At 41.8% G+C, this 12,007-nt stretch overlaps 1 protein-coding gene across 1 annotated transcript in view; it reads left to right on the forward strand.

Annotated features, from left to right (window-relative positions):
- Positions 1 to 11,684, forward strand: part of LOC103397090 (ras GTPase-activating-like protein IQGAP2) — a 16,237-nt gene extending 4,553 nt beyond the window's left edge. Inside the window, 11 exon segments of the mRNA XM_017042657.2 lie at positions 358 to 555; positions 1,076 to 1,178; positions 6,557 to 6,599; positions 6,843 to 7,051; positions 7,171 to 7,323; positions 7,447 to 7,610; positions 7,666 to 7,890; positions 7,977 to 8,117; positions 10,864 to 11,034; positions 11,092 to 11,350; positions 11,574 to 11,684. Of these exon segments, the coding sequence (XP_016898146.2) occupies positions 358 to 555; positions 1,076 to 1,178; positions 6,557 to 6,599; positions 6,843 to 7,051; positions 7,171 to 7,323; positions 7,447 to 7,610; positions 7,666 to 7,890; positions 7,977 to 8,117; positions 10,864 to 11,034; positions 11,092 to 11,350; positions 11,574 to 11,684 (1,777 nt within the window).
- The last annotated feature ends 323 nt before the right edge of the window (positions 11,685 to 12,007 follow it).

Here is a 12,007-nt window from a genome sequence, read left to right on the forward strand (position 1 = left end):
AGGATGTCAACTGTGGGTGTGTACAGGACACCTTCCGCCTTACCTGTCAACCTCAGTCCGATGTCTCTTCCATCCTCTCCTCTTTGGATGACTGGGACTCTGTCCCTAGACAGCGCGTAGCCTCCCTTGCCAATCACCTGACCACTTTGACACCTTCTGGTCAGGACATGTTTCCTTCCATATCGCTCAGTGACCTTCAGTCCCATCAGAACCGAGACTCAGTCATTTCTAGGGTCTGTTATTATGTTGAGCGGAAATGCAGGCCCTCCAGACGTGAACGCTACAATGTGAGTCAGTCGACTATGAGGATCCTCAGGCAATGGGATAAATTGAAATTTTGAATGGTATCCTCTACAGGGTCACGAAGGACCCTATGTCGAAGTATAAGAGGTTTCAGTTTGTTGTACCTGATTCACTGAAGGCGGAAGTCTTGTCAGGTATTCATGATCACGCTGGTCATCAGGGTCAGCCCTGCACGCTCTCACTGGCTCGCCAGCGCTTTTTCTGGCATGACATGGAGAAAGATGTGCGCAACCATCTGCGGTGTTGTCAGAGGTGTGTCCTCAGTAAAACCCCCGAGCCGTCCGCCAGAGCCCTACTAGAGAGCATTAAGACCACTGCTCCTCTGGAACTTGTGTGTGTAGACTTCTAGTCAGCTGAGGGTAGTGACAACAAGTCTGTTGATGTTTTGGTGATCACAGATCATTTCACCAGGCTTGCACACGCGTTTCCTTGTCAGGATCAAACTGCCAAGAGAGTAGCCAAGAAACTGTGGGACAACTTTTTCTGTATCTATGGATTTCCTCAGCGCTTGCACTCTGATCAGTTGTACCTGCGCCACAGCCATGGCACAGTGCAGATCTTCTAAAAGAGACTTTACATAAGCATGTTTGGCCTGTAACCCACAGCGGGAGGCCATACGGGCCCAGCAGCGCGTTATTGCAAACATGTAAAAAGGCAAGGACGCAATTCATCTATTACTTTTTAATGTTTCACTGATGTCACGAAGGACATCAACCAGTTGATCGAGTCGACAGTTGATGCCCCTGATCTCCGACAGTATCTCCCCCTGCAGGTCCAGCACAGCTTTAGTCAGGACACGACCAGACAGACAGACCTCGGCACTTGGTGTGGACACGCTGGGGTCTGCGGTGTCGGAGGAGACGCTGGGGCCAGCGGTGACAGAGGTGGAGTCTGTGCTCTCTTCTGGGTCATTATCTACTGCAAATAAAAGATAACCTAATTACAAATGACTCACTGTTTTATATCCTACCATCTTTATGCATGTACTGTGGGCAATACGCGTATTGTACGAACAGTATCTGGACAACATTTATAAGTTGTTCATATTTACCTTGAGAATGCCCGAGTTCCCCTTCATGGGCTCACACCACTCTGGACAGCGTTGTGTCTGGACCATTTTTTTTTATTTCGGAGTGTGTGCACTGCTCCAACCCAACGGCGTTTACGGCATCACGCACATGCTGCCACTCATCCTTTTTCTTTTGGTATTTACCCCTGCTGACGGTACCAAATAAAATGCACCGCCGCTTCTGCACCTCACTCACTAAGATTTCCAGTTCCCTTGTAGTTGTAGTTCCCTTTTTCAGTTCTCATGATAAATTTGTATGCACAATGTGGGATCCTGGCCCTATTTAAATTAATTTGTATATTTATATGGCATGGTTCACCACTTGACCATCTGCACTCACTTCCACGTTGATTGGGATGTACAAACGAAACGTACTTGGATTCCTGTCAACACACAGATGCGTCCGAATTTTTTCTGTACCCACGAAGGTTTCTGGATTTTTGCATACACCCTTTTTCACGATGAAATCTATGCACATTTAGTACATCAGGCCCCAGGTGTGAAAAACTTGTTGCATCATTCCCAAAAAGTCTCATGGCTGTATTAGCTCAAAAGAGTGCTTCTAATAAATACTGAGCAAAGGGTCTGAATACTTATGACCATGTGATATTTCAGTTTTTCTTTTTAATACATCTGCAAAAATGTCAACAATTCTGTGTTTTTCTGTCAATATGGGGTGCTGTGTGTACAACAAAACAAACATGCTGTTTTGTCGTTTGTTGTTTTGTTGGCATGTTGTTTGAGTCTGTATTAGTGACTTTTTAGGAGTGTGGCTAAGGATATGGTAACTGTTCCTTGTGTAACAATTGTTATTCTGTTTTGTTCTGTTCCTGGTTCCCCCCTCGGGACACAGGGGAAATAGTACTGCCCACCACCATGTGTGGTGTTGTTCACTTATCTGTTTTTGTGACATAAACTAAAAGCTGCCTAAACCACTATACTAACATAATGATTTAATACGTGGATGATTTTTATATAACCATTTCAGTGATTTCTTAATTTCTTAAAAATAATTATAATTTTTTGATATAATTATTTTACGTTGATGTATTATATGTCTGTTGAGTATGATTTAGTGTCTCTATCATGACATTGTACTTTTTGTACTTGTTCTCTCATCGGACTGCAGAACTCTGGAGATGAGTCTGCAGTTTTATGGTTGGACCAGATTCAAGAGGCCATACTCACAGCCAATCAGAATGGAGAAGTCTCTCACGTAGGCACTCTTACACTTGCACTTATTTTACATTATCTAAATAAAAGAATAGATTTAGTCGTGGCCATAAATAAAGTAATAAAGCTGATTCATTCATATTATATATTTCTACATTGTTTTATGTTGTGTGGTATTTTTAGAAGCTAATTAGTAAAATACATAATGTAAGATAAGATGTATTTTGTGTATCTTTTGATGCATCATATTATTTCTTTGCAAGTTCAAAATTATTGCTGCTTATGTTATCTTTAGCTGATTTTCTTTTGGTTTTTCATTGTATTTGTTTATTTTGATGTTCAGCAGAACTCCTCTCTGATCCAATTATGTTTTCTTTTCACCAGTGGCTACAGCAGTAGTTGATATTAATAAGAGTGTCACAGAGGGAGACTCTCAGACTACACTAAAAGCTTTACAAGCCCCTAGTGCAGGACTGAGAGCAGTGCTGCCTGAATGTGCTGAAACATACCAGGTAGAACTGCGACTGAGACAAGCCCACAGTGCTGCTAAAGGTAACTGAATTCATGCATCACCAGAATAGATGCTATGACACAGTAGAAGCTATTTGGTTTTCAGAGGTGCATTGCACCCAATGGGTTTAAAAAAGATTTCCTGTTCTTTCTTCAGGAAATACAGATAGTGTTTGGGTAAAACACAGTGTAGAGGACAGATATGACTATTATTATAACCTGGAGACTGGACAGGGCTGCTGAGTGGAACCTGCTGGATTTCAGCACAATGATGGTCAACTCAGTAACTCCAGGTGTGGAACCACAAATTCTTCTTCTTTTCTTTTTCTTTCGGCTTTGTCCCTTTTTTTTCAGGGGTTGCCACAGCAAATCATTGATTTCCATCTCTCCCTGTTCTCTGTATCTTCTACTCTGACTCCAACTATCTGCATGTCCTCCCTCACTGCATCCATATATCTCCTCTTTGGCCTTCCTCTCTTTCTCCTACCTGGTAGCTCCATCTCTAACATTCTTCTACCAATGTATCCACTGTCCCTCCTCTGCACATGTCCAAACCATCTCAATCTGGCTTCTCTAGCTTTTTCTCCAAACCTTCCTGTCTGTGTTGTCCCTCTAATGACCTCATTCCTGACCCTGTCCATTCTTGTCACTCCTAAAGAGAATCTTAGCATCTTTAACTCTGCCACCTCCAGCTCCTCCTCCTGTCTTCTGCCTATTGCTACTGTCTCTAAACCATACATCATGGCTGGTCTCACCACTGTCCTGTAAACCTTTCCCTTCACCTTAGCTGACACTCTTCTGCCACCGATCACTCCTGACACTTTTCTCCAGCTGTTCCATCCTGCCTGTACTCTATTCTTCACCTCTCTTCCACAGTCTCCGCTGCTCTGAACAGTTGATCCTAAGTACCTAAACTCCTGCACCTTCACCACCTCTGCTCCTTGTAGCCTCACTATTTCACTGTTCTGCCTTTCGTTTACACACATGTACTCTGTCTTGCTGCGACTGACCTTCATTCCTCTTCTTTCTAGTGCAAACCTCCACCTCTCTAGGTTCTCTTCTAGCTGCTGCCTACTCTCACTACAGATCACAATGTCATCTGCAAACATCATAGTCCATGGGGACTCCTGTCTGACCTCATCTGTCAATCTGTCCATCACCACAGCAAACAAGAAGGGGCTCAGGGCCGATCCTTGATGTAGTCCCACCTCCACTTTGAAGTCTTCTGTCCTCCCAACAGCGCACCTCACTACTGTTGTACTATTCTCATACATGTCCTGCACCAAACTAACATACTTCTCTGCCACTCCTGACTTCCTCATACAAAACCACAATTCCTCCCTTGGCACTTTGTCATATGCCTTTTCTAGATCTACAAATACACAATGCAGCTCCTTCTGACCTTCCCTGTACTTCTCCATCAACATCCTCAAGGCAAATATTGCATCTGTGGTACTCTTCCTAGGCATGAAACCATACTGTTGTTCACAAATCTCCACTTCCTGCCTCAACCTAGCTTCAACTACTCGTTCCCAAATCTTCATTGTATGGCTCATCAACTTTATCCCTCTGTAGTTGTTACAACTCTGTGCATCACCCTTCTTATGAATTGGCACCAGAACACTTTTTCTCCACTCATCAGGCATCTTGCCAGTCTCTAAAATTCTGTTAAACAAACCAGTCAGGAAATTTACTGCCACTTCTCCTAAACACTTCCATACTTCCACTGGTATGTCATCAGGACCAACTGACTTTCCACTCTTCATCCTCTTCAGGGCTTTTCTAACTTCATCCTTTCTAACCTGATCTACCTTCTTCCTACTAGTCTCTGGCTCCTCGTTTCTACTTTCCCTTTCATTTTCCTCATTTAACAACTCCTCAAAGTATTCCTTCCATCTTCTCAGCACACTTTCCTCACTTGTGATCACATTCCCCTCTCTGTCCTTAATCAACCTCACCTGCTGCACATCCTTCCCAGCTTGATTTCTCTGTCTCGCCAATCTATACAACTCCTTTTCTCCTTCCTTTGTTTCCAAACTCTCATACAACTCCTCATATGCCTTTTGTTTGGCCTTGGCCACTTCCCTCTTCACCTCCCTTGTCCTCTCTTTGTACTCCAGTCTGTTCTCTTCTGTTCTGTCACTGTCCCATCTCTTCTTCACTAATCTCTTTCTCTGCACACTCTCCTGGATCTCATCATTCCACCACCAGGTCTCTTTGTCCTCCTTTCTCTGCCCAGAGGACATACCTAGCACCTTCCTACCTGTCTCCCTAATCACTGCAGCTGTAGTCTCCCAATCATCTGGGAATTTCTCAACACGGCCCAGAACTGCCCTTACTTCCTTCCTGAAGTCTTCACAACATGTCTCTTTCCTTAGTTTCCACCACTTGATCTTCTGCTCTGTCTTCACTCTTTTCCTTTTTCTCACCTCCATCGTCATCTTGCACACTACCATGCAAAGTTGTTTGGCTACACTCTCACCTGCTACCACCTTACAGTCTCTAATCTCCCTCAGATTACCACTTATACATAGAATATAATCTATCTGTGTGGACCTGCCTCCTCTCTTGTACGTCACCCTGTGTTCCTCTTTCTTTTGGAAATAGGTGTTTACCACAGCCATTTCCATTCTTTTCGCGAAATCTACCACTGCATGTCCTTCTAAGTTTCTCTCCCTAACACCAAACCTGCCCATCACTTCCTCATCTCCTCTGTTCCCTTCCCCTACATGACCATTAAGGTCTGCTCCAGTCACCACTCTCTCTCCCCTGGGGATACTCTCTATCATCCAATCAGCTCCTTTCAGAACTTCTACTTTTCTTCCAACTCACAGCCCACCTGTGGGGCATAACCGCTAACAACAGTTGTCATCACGCCTTCTATTTCTACCTTCACACACATCAACATGTCTGACTCTCGTTTCACCTCTACCACATTTCTTACATATTCTTCCTTTAGGATCACCTCTACTCCATTTCTCTTCCCATCCGACCATGATAAAACAGTTTGTAGCCTCCTCCAATGTTTCTAGCCTTGCTGCCCTTCCACCTGGTCTCTTGCACACACAAAATGTCTACTCTTCTTCTCTCCATCACATCAGCTAGTTCTCTACTTTTCCCTGTCATTGTACCTACATTCAGAGTTCCAAACTTCAGACCAACACTTCTATTCTTCCTCTTTTCTCTTTTTCTCCGAACCAAACGCTCTCCTCTTCTTCTCTGTCTTTGACCAACAGTAGCCCAATATCCATCAGTGCCCTGTAGGTCAACAGCACTATTGGCAGTAGTTTTTGACACCGGATGCCCTTCTTGACACAACCCTCACCATTTATCCACGCTTGGGACCGGCACTATAAAACACTGATTCGTCTACCCTATTGGCTGGTTTCGCAACAACATAAATATATCCTAATAATCAAAGAGAAAAATCTCTTAATTTAGGATGTTTTATTTTCATATGTTTTCATTAATTGTTGTTTTTCATTATTGTTGTTTTCAAAGGTAATTTAAGCCAACAAAGCCAGAGATCATTACAGAACACTAAGTGGGTGGGGAAAGTAAACTCTAATGTTTGTTAGACTGCAGAATCTCTGCAGTCATGACATATTTATATAGCAGTTTGTTTAATAATTGCTTTGTTTTCTTAACTGTAAAACACTTCTCTTAACTCTCACAATATTGTGAACTATTGTTTTGTTCAGCCCACGTAAACATTTAAATGAATGTATGAATTAATTTGTGCAGAAGAATTGTTTTTTAAGGTCATTTTTACATGTGCTTAATCTAGCCGGGGCCAAAGATCCTCCTCTGCCAGTGGTACGTAAGTTTGTCCACCCGCTGAAGCAAAGTCCTCTAGATCTGCAGGAGGAGCAGGAAGTGACATGCCTTAGGGAGGAAGTAGTCACCAAGATTTGCTCCAGTCAGCAGATGGCGAAAGACCTGAACCTGATGGACATTAAGATTGGACTCCTGGTAAAAAACAGGATCACACTTCAGGTCAGTCACTCTCAGTTTTGCTATTTGTGAACATAGAAAGAAAAAGTGAATTTATTATCATTTTATTTCTACATATTTATCCAGTCTAGTTTTAAATATGTTTTTTTTCCTTCTATCAGGATGTCGTCTTCCATAGTAAGAAAATGAAGAACAAGAAAAGTAAAACAAGTAAAGATGGTCAAACTGCTGCCGAGTGACTGGGCATCAAGGGTCCAAGTCGAGGACAAAGAAGGAAACTGGAGGCCTACCAACATCTCTTTTACCTTCTACAGGTATTACAAACAGTTTAACTCAACTCTTAGATTTATAGTTAACATCAGAAGGAATGATTTTTTTTATTAAAATATAATTTTGATATACAAAGGGTGACCTGACTTCTCTTCCTGTCTATATAGACAAACCCGTCATATCTCGCCAAGCTGATCTTTCAGATGCCTCAAAACAAGTCAACCAAGTTTATGGACACCGTTATCTTCACTTTGTACAACTACGCCTCCAACCAGAGGAAGGAATATCGACTCCTCAAACTATTCAAGACTTCTTTGGAGGAGGAAATCAAGTAAGGAGGCCAGGCCATCAATGATGGTCACACATCTACCGTCTCTGTGCATCAGTTCTAAGGTAGACCAGATCCAAGACATAGTAACAGGAAACCCAACTGTCATCAAGATGGTGGCAAGCTTCAACAGAGGTGCACGGGGCCACAACACCCTCAGGCAGCTCCTGGCACCTGTGGTGAAGGACATCATCGAGGACAAGGGCTTAGGCATCAACACCAACCCTGTAGATGTGTACAAGGCCTGGGTGAACCAGCTGGAGACAGCCACTGGAGAAGCCAGGTCTGTGCAGGAGACACACCACAAGGTTTTGCAAGATGATTCTGTAGGTGAATGTGTGAAGTTATTTTTTTATGGTTGTTTAACAGCAAGCTGCCTTACGAAGTGACACCCCAACAGGCCGTGTCACATGAGGAAGTATGTAACAGGCTAGAGACGTCTGGTCTGGCTCTGTGTTCTGCTACAGATAAAGTCCTAAACTCCATTGTTTCCTTGCTGGATAAAATCCCGTAAGTTTGGGATATGGCAAATGTCAACTGACAGATCGTTTGCTGTTTGAATTTCCAGGGTTTGATGTTCTGCATGATTCCATTTAACTTAACATTATATTGATGTTTTCAGTTTCTGTGATGCAGAAAATTACACATCACACTTAAAGGCACATACAGTAATACAACATAAATACTTATAATACTATTTATTGAGAGCAGATTAAATGTGTGTTTAGTCTTTGTAACTGAGGTAATGTAGGCTTTGGAGTTTTACTTTGGTGACATTATCTGTGGCAGATCTATTATCAAACTGTTGCACACAATTCACGCCTTTAGGTTTCCAAACATTTTCATTTTCATTCTATGTTTACAAGTTAATCACAACAGTATTGTAAGAGCAGCATGTCTAGCACTAACAGAGCACAAACACATTACAGTATGAAAGATTGTTGCTATGTTATAACGATTTGGCTTTTCGTTTGTGAGCACGACACCAATTGGAGGATTTCTTCTCCCCGTAGTTTCAGCACCAAAATTGAAGAAATCACCTCGTAGGTAGTCTCAGGCAAGGTATGAAATAGCCGGTAGATGGTCGATTCGTTTAATAACAAACGCCAAAACAAAACAGGTCCAATGATAGAGCAAACTAAAACAACTGGAGAAGTATTCAAGAAAATCTCGTACAACAGTTGCCAGTACGAAAATTCAAGAACTAACTTCTAGAATAACTTCCAATGCATCATCAGTGATGTGTATTTTTATACCTATCTGGGGGGAGTGGTTTTCAACTTCCTGGGTGTGTATTTAAATGTTGTAGACCAATGGAGGAAAGAGGTTGTGCCTCTTGTGGCCAATCAAGTTGCCCGCAGTCACCACTATGTGGCACTGCTGCTCCATGATTCAGCAGTCTTGGAGGACATGTTTATGAACCTTTTGTCACTGAGCAAGGTGGTATTACAAAGGAAATGGATGGAACCTTGAAGTCTGGCCAACAACAGGGGGTTACATGGATCAAAAGGAGTGGACAGAAGTCTTCCCATTGTTCCTAGGGGGTAGAGGTGTTTTGGAGTAATCTGGGGAGTTGGTGTGAAGAGAATTTAGGATAAATTCTCTTTGAATGTTTGGGGATATGTGCTTGGGAAGGCCTTTGGTGTCTTAGCAGCTTCCTACTTTCAGACTCAAACCAAATGTGAAAACCACTGAAATCTAACAAGACGCAGACGTATGAGAAATTTAGGTAAGAAGAAAATGTTATACAGTCTAAGTTATATTGTTTTTTAATTTTCATCACATATAGATCCAAACAATTTACACTCATTTTATGGGCAATTTGGAGTAAACAATTAACCCAATCGTCATGTTTTTGAACTGTGGGAAGAAACCAGAGTACCAAGAGAAATCCCCCACACACACGGTGACAACATGCAACTTCATAACTTAGGTTTGTGAAAGACCACAAGTCAATCTTGTGGTCTGATCAAAAAGAGTGGACGGAGGTCTTCCCATTGTTTCTAGGGGGTAGAGGTGTTTTGGAGTAATCTGGGGAGTTGGTGTGAAGAGAATTTAGGAGAAATTCTCTTTGAATGTTTCGGGATATGTAAATGAGTGTGCTTGGGAAGGTCTTTGGTGTCTTAGCAGCTTCCTGCTTTCAGACTCAAACCAAATGTGAAAACCACTGAAATCTAACAATCACAGTACATCATACTGTGTGTTTGGGAGTGTTAGATTTCAGTGGTTTTCACATTTGGTTGGATCTGCAGCAGGAAGCTGCTAAGACACCAAAAGGCTTTCCCGAGCACACACAGTCACATAGCCCCACACATGCAAAGAGAATTTCCCCAAATTCTCTTTACACCAGCTTTATAAAACACCTCTACTCCCTGGGAACACTGAGAAATCTCCCAATCCACATTCACAGGGAACCCCAGATCCACCCATTCCTTTTGATCTCAGCAACAAAAGGGCCATAAACATGTCCTCCAACACTGCAGAATCATGGAGCAGTACCATAATACAAGAACAATAATATGATTAGCCACAAGAGGCCTAGCCTCTCTCTTCCATTGGCCTACAACATTTAAACACACACCTGGGAAGTCCAAAACCACCCAACCCACACAGGTATATAAGCATAAACAACTAATCATACTTTGGAAGTTATTCTTGAGAATTTAAAAAAACAACAGTCTTACACTCCTGGATTGTGCTGTTCACATCCCAGAGGACAGACAACTCAACATAGAGGTGTACAGGAAACCAACCCACACCGACCAGTACCTCCGTTTTGACTCACACCAGGGGACCACAATGACCCATCAGACTCTTAACGACTGTTTACACTTTCACAGTTGACCCCAAGGCCCCACCCAACAGGGTGGAGCTGAAGTAGCTATATTCTTTCACACCTAGAGTATATATCTGCTTTACTCCCCACCACCAGTTAGAACTGAAGAAGCCTCTTGGATTAGAGGTGAAACATCTTCTTTTAGAAAATTCACGTCCAGTTGCCTAACAGAACTTTTTAAATCAATATAAAACATGTATTTGTCTGTTCAACACAAAGACATGGCTGAGCTTTTCTGCACCACGAGTTATGTCAAAAAATTACTTTTTTTGACCAGTTATTGTGGCCTTTAGTTAAAAAGTGTTTATAATCTGTTATAAATCTTTGGCTTGTTCCATTATTTGTCATATTATTTGTTGTGGCATGCTGTTGGTGTTTCATGTCCCGTTTTTTTTTTTTTTTTTTTCATTTTGCATGTAGTTATGGCATGAGGTACATAGCAAAGGTTCTGAAGAACAGCCTAAATGAAAAGTTTCCAGATGCTTCAGAAGACGAGCTGTTAAAGGTATCAGCGCTCATGATTTTGTTTTTATTGTTATTTAACTTTCATTTTACCAGGGAATATCCCATTGGGACATTAAATGCGTCTTTGCATCTTAAGTTGAAACTTTGTTACTAACATGAAGTTTTTTTTTTTTTAGATTATAGGAAACCTGCTGTCGATGAAAATAAATAAATGATGGCTGCATTTGTGCGGGTTGTAACATTCTCTCATCAGCTCTCAGGTCAATTATTTGCCTCTCTTTCACTAAACCACATAATCTTTTCTTCTAGGGTATTTTTTCAGTTATCCTGTGATGTTCCTGAACCAGAGGAGAAGTTTAATATTGATGAATGCTCAGACATGGTCACCTTAAGCAAACCCATCATCTGCATCTCAGTAGAGGAGGTCAGCAATACTCACTTGGTAAATTCAAGCAAAACAAGTTTTTTAGACAGATTTTAAACAGTTTTTAAACAGATTTTATTGTACATTAACAATAGTGACTATATGAGTTAATGGGAAGGAAAACACACAGCCTTCATGTTGTTTCATAATTTTAAATGATTGACAGACTATGTGCTCTGTGAATCAGATTTATTAAAAAACCAAATAATATTCATTTCAATGTTATAATGCTTCTATCTAGTTGTTGTTGGAACATCTGGAGGCCATCTCTCCAGACCATGACCTGCTTCATGAGCTGCTGCAGGACTTAGGAGATGTACCTGATGTTGAGTCTCTACTTGGTAACATCTGACTTTAATTGACTTTTTGTAGCACAGTTCAACTGTAGTGTGTATGTCTATTTACAAGGTGTATGTCCTGTTTCCCTTCAGGTGAGGGAGCAGTTGACCCCGATGACCCAAACAGAGAGGGTGTTCTGAAGTTTTTTCTTACCTATAGTTTTTTCCTACCCGAGTTAACTGCGCATGCGTACATCGGCTAATTTGCCGCTGCAGACAAGCCATAGTTTTCTGCTACCCGACCGTTAAACAAGGTTAGTTTCTTGTATTTTTAATACTTATGACCAGTATGCAGTGCATCGGTTTGACTTTTATTTCAACTTGCCACGTGCATGAG

This window comes from Cynoglossus semilaevis, chromosome W (genome assembly GCF_000523025.1).
Source record: "Cynoglossus semilaevis isolate Cse_v1.0 chromosome W, Cse_v1.0, whole genome shotgun sequence".
Classification (NCBI taxonomy): Eukaryota; Metazoa; Chordata; class Actinopteri; order Pleuronectiformes; family Cynoglossidae; genus Cynoglossus; species Cynoglossus semilaevis.